This window comes from Rhinolophus hipposideros (genome assembly GCF_964194185.1).
Source record: "Rhinolophus hipposideros genome assembly, chromosome: 2".
In the NCBI taxonomy this organism is placed as follows: domain Eukaryota; kingdom Metazoa; phylum Chordata; class Mammalia; order Chiroptera; family Rhinolophidae; genus Rhinolophus; species Rhinolophus hipposideros.
Window position 1 is genome coordinate 25348646 of NC_138048.1, and position 19634 is coordinate 25368279.

General features: G+C 33.2%; 1 protein-coding gene across 1 annotated transcript in view; it reads right to left on the reverse strand.

Annotated features, from left to right (window-relative positions):
* Nucleotides 1-596: 596 nt before the first annotated feature.
* Nucleotides 597-19634, reverse strand: part of PROS1 (protein S) — a 68071-nt gene continuing 49033 nt past the window's right edge. Inside the window, exons 10-15 of the mRNA XM_081064786.1 lie at nucleotides 18951-19140; nucleotides 13983-14150; nucleotides 12522-12690; nucleotides 7954-8102; nucleotides 5781-6006; nucleotides 597-2904 (exon numbers count right to left, since the gene is read on the reverse strand). Coding sequence (XP_080920912.1) covers nucleotides 2744-2904; nucleotides 5781-6006; nucleotides 7954-8102; nucleotides 12522-12690; nucleotides 13983-14150; nucleotides 18951-19140 — 1063 coding nt within the window. The 3' untranslated portion in view covers nucleotides 597-2743. The remainder of the gene's footprint in view (nucleotides 2905-5780; nucleotides 6007-7953; nucleotides 8103-12521; nucleotides 12691-13982; nucleotides 14151-18950; nucleotides 19141-19634) is intronic.

Genomic DNA, 19634 nt, shown 5'->3' on the forward strand with positions numbered 1-19634 from the left:
CTGGATGAACCTCTGACCAATGCCTTTTCCTTTGGAGAAGATCCACTTTTCAAATATAAATTCTCCGTGAAAGCTTGAAGCCTGGTAAGCAAGTAACCCATGGGTAAGATTACTATCAAATCAGTCCCGTCTTCAGGGAACAAGCTATTACAGGAGCAATGATCAAAAGTTGGATTGCTTTAATTTTTTAGTACAACCTGAAAGCACCTGCTTTGTAACTCCAAGGACAGGAGTCAGAGGCCTCCCATAGGCTGACGTTAGTGTCATTTCCTATTCAGTGAGGCTTCGCTCTTCAGACATTCTACTACACGAGCCTCTACAGACACAGAGGAGATTCTCCATAATACCTGTTGTGGAATGAATGAATTAGAAATTTCTCACACTTGTCCTTAGAGGATCTAAGTGACACTGTCTTCTCCCAACACTATATCAATAGCAATATCAAGAAATCTGAAATAAAATTATTTCAAATATCACAGTCTTCTGTACTAACTACAGAGACTGAAGGCATAAGAGATTTCCAAAAGAAATAAGGCAATAGTTAAACAAATATACAAAAATAGTCCTGTCTCCAGCAATAATGCCAGTTCCAGAATGAGAAGAAAATTGGAAATACTTTATAATTATAGATTCATGGGAACTGAGACTATAATTACAATATCAGACGGGGGAACTGAGGTAAATAACTGTTCTCACAAATTAACCATTATTTCTACTGATCCATAACCTATCTCTGAAAACAGTAAGTTGTAAGGGACTCTGTAATGAAACTGTCACTTGGATTTTCTCATGACACAAAGCTCAAATAGCACCAAATATGTTTCTTGGCCTTCAAGAAATCACTGTTTTCTAACAACCCTTTAAAAGTAGGAATCTATATTTCTTGGCAAAGATCAAGATCAAAGATCAAATGAAAGATTCTTAGCCTCAGGTTTAGACACCTCCCCCACCCCCACCACCTCTAAGCTGCATGTGAGCTTATCTCGAAGATAGATGAAATTTATAAATGAGTCGCCGGAGCCTCTATGAAGACTACTGCATGTTGGAAGGTATTTTATTTCTGATGAGAAATGAGGAATTGATCCCTACAGCTGAGTTTATTTGGATATTACTAAATAAGAATCAGAGAGCTTCTCTCCATCAAAACTTCATTTTTTCCTTCCTTCCTTCTTTCCTTCCTTAAAATATCCTTAAGGATATTTCCTTAAAATATCCTTCCTTCCTTCCTTCCATCCTTCATTTATTTATTTTTCCTCTTTATATATGTCCAGTTTTTCTACTTCCTTGCTTTTTTACATCCACATAATTATCAGTAGTTTCTTGCTGAAATTCATCACCCACAGTACATAGTGGTGATTGGGAGATAAATTACATCCAGTAACATGATCTAGCACAATTTCTGGCACGAGTCAAATACTCAATACATGTTACTTTTGCTTTTCTTCTCTTTATGAGCTGGGGTGTAACAGCCATAATAATTCATCAAATATTTAACTAAAGAACAACCGTGCTTCATGTAGAGTTACATGTATGTTATGCAATTTTATGTTCTATGAAAAGATTTGATAGAATATAGACATTAGTCATATACATTTTTAAAATATAAACCAATTTATTATGTTTTACATAATGTAAAATATCTATAGTGGAAAGAAATTATTTTCTAAAACTCAGTGAAGCATCTTATACATGCCTAATGTGAACAGTAGGCTGAAGAGTGATAAAACTGCCACTTGAAATGTATGACCAGCAAGTATGTGGCAATCTTACCTCCTACATCAAAGACACAATATTACAAAGACACAATATTAACTATGTCCCTCTGTAGTTCTCCTTTGATTAAAGTCTGTTCTAGTTTTCATACTTCCTTTTGTCCTTCAACAATCACATTCTGACAACTTACTCTGGAAATTAAACTTGAGTTCAGGGAAAATTATGAACTTCCACCTTATTCATTCTTTCCATCATTAGGTTCCTCCTTTTCTAATCTAGAGCTTGTGTGAGCCACACAGCCAAATTTAAGGAATGTCCCCTTCCCAACTTTCCACACACAACCCAACACAATCTAGTATCTCATCCTCTTGGAGTCCAATTACTAATCGACAAGATTTCTTGTGCTACTGTCATAAAAATGTGTACCACTTATTTTTCTTAATTCAGTACAACTACTATTTCAAATGTGAAGCCATGTGAAAAAAAGATGAAGCCAACGCTGGTGCCCCTGAGGAATTGTTTTGGAATAAAGCTTTAAGGCCTTCTGCTTAATTCAAATTAATAAGCCACTGTCTTCTTCGGCCTTCGTTAGAAAGAAACAAAAACAGATAAAATAGTACCTGTTATGATCAATAGTACTTAGTCACATGAACTTTTGTTTGGGTTTACTGCCTTGCCTTCTGAGAAAAACAGATATTTAAACACTAGTTTATGATGATAAAATTGAATTTGACTTTTACAAACATAAAAATGAAGAAATATCATTCGTAGCAAAAAATTCAAATTAAAATTTTCTCTGTGTTTCATTATTTAATTTCTAAACAGCAACAGAAGTAAAAATGTTTTAATGAAATTTATATCACCAGAGAATCTTGTTTTCTTGAAAAAGGACCTTTTTAAAATTCCTAGGTCAAAGTACCATAAAATAATCAAGATCTGCACATCGTAAGTAAAACCCTTCAACTATTATTGAAACACAAGTATAATTACACCCAGGAAAAAAAAATGTTATCAGCAAAGAAAAGATGTCTTAAGTATTCATGTTGCTTTTCAAAACTGATGGACATGAGTGAGCTCTAATGTCATTATGTTTAGAAACAGCTTCATCCAGATCCAAGTCTATGCCGTTAACGCTCACTTCCATGCAGCCATTATAAAAGGCATTCACTGGTGTTGCACTGAATGGAACATCTGTAAAAACAGAATATTAAAATATTAGCCCAAGACTTTTAGCATTGCATTTGCTTACAGTTAGAGGAATTATTCAGACCTCCCAGTTCCAATCAAATTCTAGTCCTAAAGGAAAAGTTAATAATGGAATTCTATTTAATAAATTTATATTAAGATATGCCTATGTATATAAGGTATTGTGCTTGGCACTGAATTCAGCATCCATGAGTTCCTCTGATTTCATAAACACAATCATTTCTATCCAAACTTAAGGTAAACACATGTAAAGAAGAGTAGAAAAAAGCATATTCTTACTTATTGTGTTCTACTTCATTATCGTCTCTTTAAATTTAACCAACAGTTAAAGCATTGTTAAATAATTTTTTTCAACTCTAAATTGTAGCTACTTGGAAATCTTTTTTAAATGCCATAATAAATATCACTTTTATTATTACTGGAATAAAATTGAATTTCTATATGTTTCCAAAGAAATAGTTTCCCGCTGAGCATACAATGACAGGTCATGATGGGGAATTCACTTTTATGTAATGTTTCTAAAAATAACAATTTTAATAATGCTTCAGCGAATAGTTCATGGCCTTTGGACCTTTCTACACTTTGATTCTCTTTATCAAAGCTAATACTTAGGTAAACCCTTAGATTCCTAAGAACTATGGTTCATCTTAAGAACATCCATCTCTCTATTGCTTTCTCTTTTTTTGTCACCTCTTCTCCATGAATTTTAATTCCCAATGGATATTTTTCAGCCCTTATTCTTCCTCAGTATCTTATGCAAAATTATACAGACTTTAAATTTTCTCCAAGTTGACAATACAGTGAATAAAGTCCATACTTTTCTGTGGGCTGACAGCATTTTTTAAGAAGCCCTTTCAAGTCTGCCTGAGCATCATACATTATGCCCCTATTATTTAAAAACCTCAGAATCATCAATTTCCCCTGATTTTTCATTTATAGCATGCCTATTTTACATGTCAATTATAATTTATTCATCTCATAGTTTATAGTTTTAATGTCTCAATTTTCAGTTCCCCTTATTTTTTCCTCACCCTTTTTCTAAAAACATCTTACCTGAAGTCAGTCCTTAGTGTGGTGGTCAAAGTCCTGGAACCACTGACATTTTCATAGTTTCACTTCTTTGAACGCTTTCATTGTTTGATTGCATAAAATTGCATTCAAACAAAATTATAATTCCTAATATTTAAGTTAATGAATTCACGCTAACTTAACTAACTCCCTAATAATAAATCATACTAACTTATCTATGTTTGTGTGTCTACCTATCTATCTACCTATCTAAATTTTTGTAGCCTATTTAGTACTATTCCGCAAAAACCCAGATAAAAATTCCGTATAAAGGAAATGAAGTCTCTGATCAGTTAAAGTGATACAATGAAGGTTACAACAAATTCAGACATCAAACTCAGAATTCTCCCCATGTGAATAACCGGAAAATTCTTTTAAAGAAATGTCTCCCTCAATTTTCTGTCATTTAAAGTAAAATGTTTATGCCAATTTCATATTTTCCAATATTAAGTTAAAGATAAATCTGCTTTTCCTCCAGTTTTCCCCATCTTGGTAAATGAAATCTCCACCATGCTAATGCCCATGACAGATTCCTTAAGATATCCTATACCTGCGTTTTAATCGTTAAATCCTATTAATTTTGTTTCTCATATACATTTCCAATCTGTTTACTATATACCAAATCCACTGCCATCACGTGAGGCCAGCAGCTCCCTCATCTGTAAAATAGGGACACTAATAGCATCCACTTCACTGGACTATTTTGAAAATTCAATGAGTTGATATATTTGAAGCACTCTGAACACTTCCCAGACTATTTATTATGCACCAATTGATGGTACTATAGGTGTTGCTGCTGTTATTAATGCTGCTTCTCCATCTGGACCACTTCAGGAGTCCCCAACTCATCTCATCCACTTTTTCCGCCCACTGGTCCATCTCCATCCATTATACACAATGGATTTTTTAAACTGCAATACTGATACACGACTTCCTTGCCTAAAACTTTTAAAATGATTTTCATGGCTCTTCAAATAAGACAAAGGACCCTGAACCAGGTCTGCAAACCTCCTACTCCCAACCCCACCCAGTTCACAGCCTCATCCTGAACAGCCATCCCCGCTGCTCAATATGCTTTCACCACACTGATTTCTGTATATTCCTCAAGTATGTCAACCCCTTCTCATTCTCCCCACACACGAACCATTTTACTTGAATACTAATGCCAATACCCACCCTCACCGATGGGTTAAATTCATTTAATCCTTCCAATATCAGATTTATAACTAGCCTCTTCTTCAGAGAGCTTACTTCTGGCCCCTATAACTAGACAGGAACAAGTCCCCAATTTCAGGCTTTAAAAGCAACTCATACTTTTCCTTCATAGAAGTTATGACAATTTCAATTATTTTTTTTATATTTTCCTAATCCTTTGTTTAATGTCTGTCCCTGCCACTAGATTGTAAAAGCCATAACAGCAGGGATCTCTCCTCTGCTTGTTAATTACTATTTCCCTAGTGCCTGGACGTAGGTTCATAAGAAATATTGGGTGTTTGATAGATGAATTGAAGAATCAATATTGTATTCATAAAATTACTAAAAGGATAAAATGAAATAGTACATTTTTTCTGGTTAGGATAGTCAAATGAAGCAAAATTTGGTTTCAGTTCACCATAAAAAATTAAAAATAAAAATAAACCAATAAAATGTCAATACAAGCCCTCGAGAAAAGAGTAATGAATACTGAAATGTTATCTTCCCTCTGATGCCCTTTTACTAAACTTACATATTTAAAATAACATCAATTCTACTAAAAATATACTTTTTAAAATTGAAGAAAAAAATAAAGATACCTGGAAGGCCACCCAGGTAAGTGACCACTGTTCCTTCCATTGCTTTCTCTAAGATGGCAAATTGTCTTTGATGGTCTTCAGAGTAGATGGTATCTTCTTTAAATGGAGTTGACAGCTCCAAGTATTTTCTGTTGACTCTGAATTCCACATGGTATTTTTCACCGAGACACAGGTTTACGGCCTCTATCCGAGATATCACCGTACTTTGAACAGACACCAGGATATCCTGAAGATTAAGCGAAGACTCAATACAAGCAGGTACTAATAATGCCACGTAGGAGTGACTTTGAGTATTTCAAATTCAAAAACTAAATTTCAATGAGGGGAATAATGTATGACAGAGCCTCCAAGTTTAAATGAAAAAAAGAAAAACTAATTATTATCATAATCATTATTTTAAGATATGCATTAGTTTAACAAGCTTCAGGTTTAGCTAAGATATAAATGTATGGTGAGTGGCTTCTGAAAATTCAATAACCAACAGAGTTGTACCAACAATGGCAACCTAAAATAGTGTCTTAAACAATATTTTTCTGTTTATAAGCCTTCTTAACTTCAAAATATGTATATGAAAAAGGAAGGAGTTGAATTACTCTTTGTTGGGGAAAAGACTTAAAAACTTTGAAGTGCTTTAGTAAGCACATTCCAGCAAGACTGAAAGGACTTTTGTGCCACCCACGCAATCCTACAGAGTTGAGACAAAGTGAATGAAGAAGCTCCGAGAGAGAAAAAACAAGGATCACCAGCAGTGAATTACAGAATATTTATGAGAAGATTAGCAAAAAATAAAATGTATTCATTTGGGTGAACTTTTCAAACAGCTGATACACAAAATTATTCAATTTTTGAGAATGATCTATGAATACAACCTGTATGTGTGTGGAGAAAGTGTTTAACATAAGAGAGAAAATAAAATCATAACTAAGAAATTTACGTTAATTAAAGTCTGTACTTCACAAATACAGGCTATTTGAGGAAATCTGCTATTCTGTTATATATTCCATATTCTTGAACTCATTAAGACTTAAAGATGGTCCGCTGAGAAAATGTTCCATAATGGTCAGTAGTATGTGGGATAATGTTACACAACAGTGGATACAAATCTGGAGAAAGCAATCTGACATGCAAATAAAAGGGAGCCATGGAGACGAACACAATAAGATAAAATAAATATCAAAGACATGGCATGTGTTAATCTCCACTCCATGAACATAGTGTTAAAGATAGGAATACCATTTTGTTTTAGAAAACAAAACAAACAAACCAAAAGCTGACATCCAAATGAAGTAACCTGCTGTGGTATAGACTGGAAATAAAAACTCAGCAGAATCTTTTAGGTTGCTTATGATTAACCACCAAAAACTCCTCCAAATCACCCTTTAAGTTGCAAACAGCACCCCTTTTTATTACTACAGGCATTATTCAATTATATATCTCTTTCCCAAAGCTGCAGAGAGCATCTAAGCCAGCCCTGGCACAAAGAAGTTTCTTGCTGTAACTTGGAATCCACTGCTGATGACACATGGGCAGAACTATCTGTCTCTAATGGAAGCCTGAAAAACACAGATCTTCTGATAAAGCTCATGTTTTCATTTATCCAAGAGGTATTTTTGGGTTTTGTTTATTTCCCTGTTCTTCCTCCTAATTTCAAATCAGAATTGCCAGCAAGAAGCCAAGTGGACTGGTTTTCGTTTTCTATCGTCTTACCTAATTTACTAATGGGAGAAAAGAATCAGTGTGCCAGAAAGCATACAATATTATAATTCAGCACTGAATATCTGAGAATGGATTGTAGACAGACTCACTTCTATTGTGTTAATACAGACTAGTTCCCATGATACCTTAAGGACTGTGAACAAGGAAGGATCCCTATGTGCTCTGGGAAGGCGCCAAGCAGCCTGTGTGTGAGTGCTTCATTTTAGTTCTAGGCGCAATAGGTTTGTTCAATTTCTCCCTTTACCTCTTGGTTCAGACCATGGAAATAAGCCAGCAAAAAAGTAAAAATAATAGACATTTATTAAGTCCTCAGTGATACACTAGAGATTGTGTCAAACACTTTACATCAGTTATCTCATTCAATCTTCAAAATAGCACTTTGAGGTAAATACATTATATCCATTTTACAGATACAACAACAACAACCGAGGATCATAAAGATTTAGAATAAAGTTACCTGAAGCTTTTCAGAAGTGGAATCCACCAAAGACAAGGCAAAGGGCACTGTGTTATTAGAAATCAAGGCAAATATAACACCAGTGCCCGTGGATGGGCGAATATTCAAGATCACATTTACTTGCCAAGCCTCAGGATTAGATATATTATCTGTTTAAGCAATAAACAGAAGCAAGATCAATGTACTCGAAGGAATTATTACATTCTTATTAATACTCTAAACCATTTTTGTGTAATACGTGTAATACTAGAGATTTTAGTTGTCCTTTCTCAATGATCTATATAACCTAGGCAAAACAAAATAAAAGAAAAAAATTTAACATGAGAAACACTTAAATGGAGCCCTGTCCTTCCGTTCTTCCTAGCATAGAATTCTGGATTGTGGTCCTTCCTTAGGATTATTACAAGTTTTCCATGTTTGCTCTTTAACAGCTTTTCCTTCTGCCTTTCATCAACTCTCAGAGTAGTCATATTTTATAGTACACATTTAGAAGGAAGTTCAACAAATTCACTGTAATATTTCTGAGGGAAAATTTGAGTATAGCTGCCACCACCACCCCACCACTCCTCATCCACAAAGGGGTCAGGTTAGAGCAGTGAGAAAGAAAAATATGATTTATATAATAAGGGAGTTGGGTAGTTTGATAGTAGAGAAAAACTCTGAAGTCAGCAGTTAACTCTGACATTTGAATAGAAACTCTTCTTTGTGATTCTCTTGTCACAATTCCTAACATTCTTTTTCTTAATCACTAGGTTTACTATCTATCATAGCTACTGTTCTCTACCATTACTTTTCCACAGTAGTCATTCAACAAATATTTGTTGAATTAATGTTTCTAAAAATAGTTTGATTCCTTAAAATATTAGTTCACAATCTCAATTAAGTCTCCCTCAGTTAATATAAAATAATATATAACAATAGCTCAAATACCACTTAAAAGCTTTGAAAGGGTGTCAACAGAGAAAATAATTTTCCTTTGGCAAGATGTTCTCCCATTTAGCCATATCTAATGCTACTGCATTTTCCATTAAAATTCTCTAATTCACACTCAAGATAAAAATACATGTTACATATAATTATTTCGAAATAAGTAAATTTACTACAATATATTAACAAAGTCAAGCTAAAAAATATGCAAATAAACAGGAATTATAATGTAATATTAAATACAAATTTAAAAGCAGATCCTTTCAAATTATCCATGAAAAACTATTACTAATGAAACTAATTTTTCAGACACAATATAATTCTTACTTTTATTTTTTTCTGAGATTTTTTTCCTTTCAGTAAATTAGCATGGGTCAATTATTTGCCTGTATTTCATCATCAACCCATTTTAAACATTTTTTAAAAAGTCTTCATATACAGAACAGAGCTAAAGTTAAAGATATTATGTTAATTTATGTTAGAAAAACAGAAAGTATTAGTGTAAGTTTCTTTCTTAAAACTGTAGTAATACCTTTTTAGACTGAAAATACACACATTTAAAGTGTAATTTTTTTCTTAAAGCAGAGATATTAGATTCACACTAAATTTATAAGGCAAACCTTTAATAGTTCAAAAACCACTTCTGAAAGAAAAAAAAAGACAAAGAACCCAATAAAATAAGAAAGATATACCATATGAAGAGACATTCAACTTCAGTAGAAACTGGAATAATAATATTTAAAACTATATATAAGATTTACTTTTTCAACTGATTGGAAACAAGTCACAAGCATTAACTTACTTATTCTGTTGGTAGTATAAATTAATAAAACATCTTTGGAAGAGAATCTGAGAAAACAGTTAAGAATTATATACATGCATAAATTCTGAGAGAAATCATCTAAGATTCTGTCCTACAGAATCAATTACATAAAGGTACAGGGATGTATGTCCAAGGATATCATGGAAATATTATTGGTAAAGATAAAAACCTGGGATCAGTTTTGTAAGTCCACTTAGGCTGTAGAAAACTAGAAAGACCACTGCTCCCACCCTTACAACATCAAGAGCCCAATTATCTACATAATCACAACTTTTCTTGGACTATCCAAGAACTGAGATTTCAGAGCAACTAACTAAAAACCTAAAGAACAGGTGCTTCCAAGGAGAGACAGGATGACAGTACTCTCTTACCCAAGGCAGCCACCAGACACTATATAATTTGGTAAGAAGAATTTAGGTAAAAATTTGAACAACTTTCTAAAGTCCCAGTGGGAGCTGGTGTGAGAGTATAGAACTCCTGGGAACTGAAGACACATGAGAAATTCATACCTATTCACAGGCTTTTCTTCTCGGACCTTATGGCTACTCAAGAGAAAAACTGGGGCAGAGAAAGAGATTAGAGAAAACCTCTTTCCTAGTGCAGGTCTGAGGAGAGGAGAAGCAACATGTAAGAAAGGGACCAAGTCTCATCCAGACGCTTCTCTGTCTCCTCTAGCAACAAAAGACTTAAAGCCTTGTGGAAAAGGTAGCAAACCTGTCACCATTAGAATGCATGTGAAGACCCATCTTGAGTCCTAACCATTAGATATCTCCTCTACTGGTGTCGGGGGAAGAGAGACAATATAAAGTTCACATCCTGAGACCCAGGAATATAACACTCACCTAAGACTGAACCTATACAAGAACAATAGACAATGCTCTCCTGCCCCTGCAGTCAACCCCCAGACCCCTCTAATGTGCTAGCAAATGTTAAGGAACAAGTAAAAACACTCTGCTGGGTGAGACAAGTCCATGGAGAAATACTTTCTTAATGCATATCATAAAGGGAATACCTAAAGTTGAGGATGGATCAGCTATAAAAAACCCCTCAGGCAAACCAGCTGCTACCCTAACTAAGCATGAGGTAATATTAAAGGAATTTAAAGAGTAGTTATAGAAACAACAAAACCTAAGCTGCTCAGTTCTTGACAAGATTTATTCAATACCCCCTCATTAAGGGCCCAGCAGAAGCAGAGGTATGCTCGTTTCCAGATCTAAATATTATTTATCTCATCTTTGTCCCCAAAACTGTTTCTAATTAGTTCATTCACTTATTCTTTTCTTTAGATTCCGCATATAAGTGAGATCATATGGTACTTGTCTTTCTCTTTCTGACTTATTTCGCTTAACATAATGTTCTCTAGATCCATCCATGTTGTTGCAAATGGTAAGAGGAAAAACTGAGGGTTGTTAGATGGGCAGGGGGGTGGGGATAAGGGGAAAGGTGAGGGGATTAGAAAACAGTGGGTAACCACAAAATGGCCTCAGGGTTTTTGAAAAATAATTTGGGGAATGTAATCAATAATGTTATAAAGACTTTGTAGGGTATCTGATGGACATGTGTCCCATTTGGGAGACTACCTCAGGGAAGATGTAGATGCTTGGTCAATGTACTGTACACCTGAACCTGAACAATAATGAATGCTAACTATAATTTTATATATATAATGTGATGGCTCGGTGCAATGTCGGAGGGATAGTGGATGGGGGGATGAGGGGAGGGGGGTCTGCAGTGTGAGGGATATAAATGATGAACGTCTAAGTATTACCTTGTCTTGTGCACCTGAAACTAATAAAAAAATTTTTTAAATAAAATAAAATAAAATAAGTGGGACTTTAATATTTTATTCTTAGAAGTATTAAAGAAGATGTAACATCAAAAAAAATTAAAAATAAATATTGTTTATCTCAGTCTTTACTATTCTACATAAGATGCCCACCTTTAAAACAAAAATTATGTGATACAGAAGGAAGAAAGGAAAAAAAACGCATAGTCAAGAGACAAATAATCAACATGACCAGGCTTGTTGGAACTACCATGTTTCCCCAAAAATAAGACCTACCTAGCCGGACAATCAGCTCTAATGCGTTTTTTGGAGCAAAAATTAATATAAGACCCCGTATTACATTATATTATATTGTATTACATTACATTATATTATTATATTATATATTTATTGTACTATACTACATTACATTGCATTATATTATGTTATATTATATCATATCATATCATATCATATCATATCATATTACATTATATCATAAGAGGTCTTATAGTAAAATAAGACCGGGTCTTATATTAATTTTTTCTCCAAAAGATGCATTAGAGCTGACTGTCTGGCTACGTCTTATTTTCGGGGAAACACAGTATCAGGGGATTTAAAATAATTATGAGTAATATGTTGAAGTCTTAGTTGGAAAAAAGGTGGACAACACGTATGAATAGATGACAGATTTCAAGGGGTGAAAATTTTAAGAAAGGATCAAATGGAAATGATAGAAACGACGATGAATTCTTTTGATGCTTAATCAGTAGACTCAATACAACTGAGAAATTGTTGAACCTTATAATAGGTCAATAGAATTTACCCCAAATTAATCAGGCTATATGTCAATAATCTTTAAATAATAACATAAGTATATTCAAGTACTTTTTCCCTCCACTATATGAGGAAATTTTTATAAAAAACATATAACAGTATGAATAAGCCTAAAACTATGCATGGCACGAAGTAGGTACACATAGGAATTGTTGCTGTTTGTCAATGAATAAATTTAGTCATTAATGAGAAGAGATAAAATGGGAAATCACTTACTATAATCTATGCTAAATTGAGCCACTCCAGAACCAGGATAGTAGGAACCCTTCTCCACAGAGACAAAACAATGCTTATTTTGTTTCTCTTGAATTATTTCCTCTACTCCTGAAGCTCCTTGGTTCATCAAATTCCAGCCTCGTATACATCCATCTAGACGAGGATTAATCTAACAAAATAAAATATAGGTCAAGAGTGCATTTTTAACTTAAACAAGTCAGACTGACAGTGGCTTAATATATGTTTTTGTTTAGAGGAGAAGCATTTTTATGACATTTTAAAATATTTAAAATATTTTGAATTTTATATAAATTTTTCTTTTCAAAGTGTCCTTCAGGTAGACAGTCTTTTTCAGTAAAACTGAGTTTATGCCATCACAGGCCTCCCCTAAGATCCTAATAATTTTTAACACCTCAGGCCCTACCTATCTCTTTTATGTCATTCAGGGATAACTTTTCTGCTCTCAAGTTCTATATATGCTTCTAGCTGTGACCCTGGGCTCTACATGGCTTTCCATTTTTTTCCCTTAGTTAAATTTACCACATAGGTTTGTCTCACCATCAGACTCAAAGCCTCTTCAGCGACTAAAGAGCTTATATTCTTGAGCCTGATGAAAGCATCCAGCCAGACTGAAGACACGGAGTAGTCATTTCATAAATACTTTTTGAATAATTTATTTTACTGTTAAAATGTTTTGATTTATCAATTTCAAAGGACAGGTATATTCACTCTGACATGGGTTAACTAATTCAGGTTTTATATTACATTGCAGAAATCATTTCAGTGAAGGTAACTGAATTGTCCTTAGTGAAAGATGAATATAATTGGCAGGTCTATGACTTCAGATAAAATTTTTAAACTATTCAAGGAAAATGATGAGTCTCCTTCATGACACCTATTCCAAGTTATTGGACAAACACCATATTTAGAAGATCATCTATTATATCTAACTTCAATTTATGACAGGCTACTGTTATATTCCCAGCAAAAATTTCTTAAAAAAAAAAAAAAAGTTCCACCTCATGTACTATTCTTATCGCCCAATTTAAGTTCTAAAATAGACCTAAGAAAGTTCTTTGACTGACTTCTACAAAATAATGTATTTTTGGATTCAAATATAGGTATTTTTATATGCTTAATGGTTAAGTATGGCCTATTATGTCAACACTAAATTGGTGATTGAGTATTTTTAAAAATCTACTTCTCCATGAGAAATCCTGGGGATTTAAATGAGCTCAAAAATGCTACACACATTTTCTTATTTCCTTAATATAGTATTGAGGGTCGCTAATGTTATTTTCACATGTTCAATTGTCAAGTTGTCACAGTTGGTATGTCACAATCGGTTGTCATAGAAGTTAATAAAATAACTTCTTTTGACTCTCAGAAAAATACATCTTCAACTCTATTACAGACAAAAGGAATTCATCCATGATGAATAATATTAGCTTGGATCATTACCGGTCTAATGAGTGCATTCTCCATTTTCCGAGGTAATGCTGCAAAGTATACTTTGGTTTCTAGAAATCCATTTGTAGGCTTAAAAATGCTTTGGGGTTTATTTATATTCATTACTGCTTCTTTAGCTATTTTCACACTAATACTCTGTTCTAATTCTTCCACAGAGACCTATAATTAAAGAGACAAAAATTATCAAACAACCAAGCATCATTACATGTCATCTGAAACACTAAGATTGGAAAAATCCTATTAGTTTTCCAGTAAATAATTTCCAAAGTAATTATTTTAATGTAATTATTAATTTGTTCCAATCCATTTGAAATATCAAATGATTATAAAGGTGATAAAAATGTGTTTTAAAGGGATCAAAAGGACTGAAAAATCAAATGACCATATTTTAAAGTCAAAAAAATCAATGTTATTCTGTTAAATTTAAACATCCAATTATAATATAGGTCTTTCAATCCAGTATGCCATAAAACGAACAATTTTTTTTTTAAAGTGAGTCACTCTATAAAAATTTTAGAAAGCTTTTAAGTATTCTTATTTGGCAATTATCTAATAGTACACATATAGAATCAATAATGTAAATAAATTCTTAATATAAATTAAGAGAAATCAGTATATTCAGTATTCTGTTCATTACACACAAATTATGTTTTACTTCAAAATTCAAAAGTAATTGAGGTCATGAGGAAGCACAATACATTAAATTAAGCTATTGTTTTTCAAAAAGTAGTTTCGGTTCTTTAAAAAAGGTAGGTAGTAATGGCAAACGACAAAAAAAAAATCCTTCTATAGAGGCAATTCGTAGAACTATTGTTGCAATCCCCATGTAAAGCTGTAGCACTCAAAATGCAATCTCTTCATTAACTAACCCCTAATGGAAGGCAAACAATAGGCACATTTAAACACCATAGCAGGAAGAGAAAAATTATGCTCTAAAGTAAAATAAATGTGTTAACATTTATAGATTTAATCAGTGTACACTCTGTCGTTAATATAGCCAGTCACATCATTTTACCCTAATGACTATTCCTTCCTTGGAAGATGTTCCTAATAGCCTCCAGGATCTCAGTCTGCCTTGGTTCTCCTACTTTCTTACCATTCTTTCTCAGTCTTCTTGATCGATCCTCCTCTTCCTAATTTCTATAATATGCCCCAGAGCTTAGCCTCCAGACCTTTTCCCTTTAGCCACGCAAGTATTTCTAAATGGGCATGCTATTGTTCTACTCTAAGGCATTTGGAAAATGGGCTTTGGGGGACACTTATAGTTGTCACATGAGTAGGGGGTATGCTGACATTGCAAGATGCTAGACACTCTGAAATATGCAGGATAGTCGTGCAAAACAAATTATTTATTATTTTATTATTTATTTATTATTTATTTAATTAATTATTTATTATTTTATTATTTGCAAAACAAATAATAAAATACTCAATATCCTGCAACCTTCTAAACATCCCTACTGGATATTCATGTAAGGAATACTCATGCTTATAATTATCTGAGTTTGTGTATACATAAACACAAAATATTTGTTGTACCATTTTAGTATTCATTGAATTTTTCAAGAATTTAAGTCTTGTAAACCAAGGATAGATTGATGCTTGTTTTGTTTGGATCTTTACCAAGAGTTTCCCACCATTTTGGAAAATTACTATTACTGATGACAACATCCTTCGTGCATGTAGGGTATTTGAGTTGCCAATATAACACCCAGCACGTATCTTCATTTGTAGTTATTATATGTACAGAAGAAAGATTTGACAAGTATTGCACTTGAATATTTACATTTTGAAATATGTGTTATTTTATTATAAGTTACCTTCCTTCATTTATATAACAATTAGAGCATTTTATTGGTTTCTATTAGTGATATGTGAACGTAGTTTACCTTATTGATGTATTTCATTATAGGACAGTAAAGGAACATTATAAATATTTGGGCATTGGATGACACAGAGTTTAGAACCACAGGTTGACATACCCAATCTTACAGCCTTTAGATCTCTTTATGCTGAATATTCAAAAGTGTATATCTACCTTGTTGGGTTGACCTTAAAAATATATCTAGAATCTGATCACTTCTCACCACTCCCAGCATCAACAGTCCAACATAAGTTGCTATTCACTACTACCTAGTTTTCACATAGCCATGAAGTCTGAACAGAATTATCTGTAAAAATGCAAATTAGACAATGTCACATGTCCAAATCATCCAAGATCTTTGTATTTGGCATAAAATCCTATGTTCCTGAAGGCCCTACATTAGGTTATTCCAGATCACATTTCTGAACTCATTTTCTACTACTCTCTCCCTCTCTCACTCCACTGCACCTACATTGACCTTTGTGTCGTTCCTCAAAAACAGCAGACATATCCTCTTGCCGAAGACTTTACTTGCTGTTCATGTGGCACAGAATCATCTTCCCGCACATATTTCTCATGACTTGTGGCCTCAAGTCTTTGGTCAGATATTCATCAGAAATGGCTTTCCTGATTCTATATGCACACTCACCATCATAATTCTCTATTGCCTGGCCTTGCTTTTCTTATTCCTCATAGCATTGATCACTATCTGATATATCTATTTGTTCATTCATTTGTGGTTTTCATCTCACCACTAGAATGCAAGCTCCATAAGAGCAGTGACTTTATTTTACTCACTGCTGTATCCTCACCACCTAGAAGAAGGAATACCACATAAAGTGCTCAATAAATATATTTTGAATGAATGAAATTGTGATATAAATTACAGATTTCCCCCAATATTAGTATTAAACCCAAATGCGATATAATCAAGGAGCAATATTTATTTCTATGGGTTATAGCCATTCTAAGTACTTAATAACACATTTTATTTAATTTATCTGCATTATAAAACAAATTCTAAGGTATACATTTTATTTTTAATTTCTTATCTTTAAAGTGTTTCATTTGAAATTTTGAAATAATTTAAAATTAGTGAAACAATTACTATCAAGTAAATAGTCCAGTTCATAGATTAATTTCACTTAACAACTTTGTTGATTAAAATGCTTACTTAAGATATTTATGTACTTGAACTAATTTCTGTGCTGCATAAATTTGTTTGAAATAGTATAATTTATTAATAAACTATCAACGTTATAAACTGGTAAATATCATGTGGTAATATTTTTGAAACAAAAGTGAGAAAAGAAATCCTACTTACATGAAGAGGGTAAAAATTCATAATTGTTAAGATTTGAATTAAGAATTAAGAAAAACCACCAGCACTACATGTATTACTAGATTAAAGTTTTACTCTGACTCGTTTATCATTCTTAAATTTTGTTTTTTATGTAAAATTGCATTTGGCTTATAAAAGGAGACCTTAATTAAAGTATTTTAATTAAAACATGGACATATCATTAAATAATAGTTTTTTCTTAACAAGGACGCTAAACATAGGGGAATAAAACAATATGGAACTGAATAGCTGTCTTCCATCCAGCCCAGAATCCTGCCTTTAACAGCATCATTCATGAAACAATTCTTTAATATGAAACAATTCTTTAATAAACATGATCTGCAAGTCATGATATTAACCTCACAGGTAAACATTACCCTCTTCATTATACACATTATAGACTACCAAGACATTTATCTAAATTCTCCCTCAAACAGCTGAGATGTTCAAATTGTATAGACTTATTGGGGTGGGGGGATTGTTTACTCTCTTTTCCTGAAAAAGTGATTTTAGATAGATTATTTGGGGACATTAGGCAGTAAAATTCATTCTTCAGGTGAATGCATCAAATATTCTAGACATAGATGTATTAGGAAAGACATAGTAGCAAAGCATCTAATGAGAGCATCAGCAGAAGCCAGACAATTTCAGAGATTTCTCTGACAGGTGCATCTGATCTTCTGCAGACATCATCCATTCAGAATTAGGAGTCCAAAGGACAGATAGCCCCCTTTTTGGTGAACCACATCTGTGCTCAACTGTTCTTTAGTACTACCTTGACTGTAACATATTTCACATGACATTGTATTAGTTCATAAGGCAGCCTCAGCTATTAAACTGTGAGGTACTAAACTCAAGGGCAAGGAAAACCTCGTCTATAGTTGAACTTGAGAACTTAGCACTTTAAAGTGCTTACTAAAAGCTTCTTGAATATATGAGTGCATGAGTGGGTAAATAAAGGAATGAAATATTCAGTGATGACTTCACATGGCTTCTCCACACGGACTTCTCATCAGCTCCCACAGGCATAGAAAGTTTCTCCTTTGAGTACCACATTCTAAGGTGAAACTGATCTTCTCTCAGCTATCCTCTGCTGCAAGTAGCAATGACTCTACTGCAGAAAAGAATTTTCTCCACTGTAGACTGGCAGTCATCCCTTCTCCAAGAAAAGTTCCATTTTAATCCAACTGATTAAAATGCTGTTCTTGATTATTACAATAAAGGTTCACTTTTAGGGATTATCTGAAAATGTTTGTTTCTAGGCACTCAAATTGCTACTGGCTAATATATACTGTTCATATAAATTGATTATATGCTAATATTTGAAATTGAATTAACTTTAATTTTGTTTCTATATGTATTTTACTTTCATTTTAAAATATATTAGTTATTCAGTACAGTCGTCCTTCATCAATGGTGTCATTGCATAAACTGTTATATTAGGTAATAATCCCTGACCTATAGGAGAGAACCAGTGTTCACCCATAGACTGCCACTAAAAAGGGTATTAGAAATTATAGACAGAATAGTTCAAATGAATAACTGAAAACAACTTTGGAGAAATCCTAAATATATTAAGTGAGGTCATCCTTTCTCAGGCTGTTTCAAGGATTTATGGTATGTAAAATATGTTTCATATAACATCAGATTAAACCCCATTTAGGTTTGGCATCTCTATAAAAATAAATTGCTAATGATTTTACACAAACTGCACCAAAGTGGAAAAATTATTTATGAAATCTGCACAACATACCATATTCCATAGACCATTATTAATAACTTTGCCTCCAGTTGTGATTTGGGTTGTATATTCATTCTTAAACTGAATTTCAATCTTTCCATCACGAAGTGCAATCAGGAACCAAGCTGAGTGATCAAGAGATTCTGCATACAGGATAACACCTTCTGAATCATATGTCCGGAAATCAAATTTGGCTGAAAATCTAAACAATGGACAAAGAGAGAGCCTTAATACTGAGGAATATGGAAGGCTCAATGTATAATTCTTTTTTTTTATCTGTACTGGCAAACAGGAATATGTTTTAAAAAGTCAACTATTTCTGTCCCTGGAACTAATAAAAGAGAAGGACAGAATTAGACTGTGTTTATTATCTCTGGCTCCATGTGTGTTTAAAATCAATTTACTATATTTTCTTGCTTATTCTTGGAGTCTTTTTCTCAGTGAACAGATGCTTTGGTAATTTTTCATCTTTTTCTGGCCTTTGTTTTGAAGCTATGCTTTCAAATGTTGGAATTAATACACATGTACAAATATGAGGCATATTGTATCTCTCCTGGAGCCTTTTATACACTATATAATCTGACGTTAAGATTGTTTTTTCTGTATCTGTAAGTGATTAGTAAAAGATATTACAATTTCACAATTGGTTTATCCATCAAAAAACATATTTTCCCCATGATTTCATATATGTCAGGA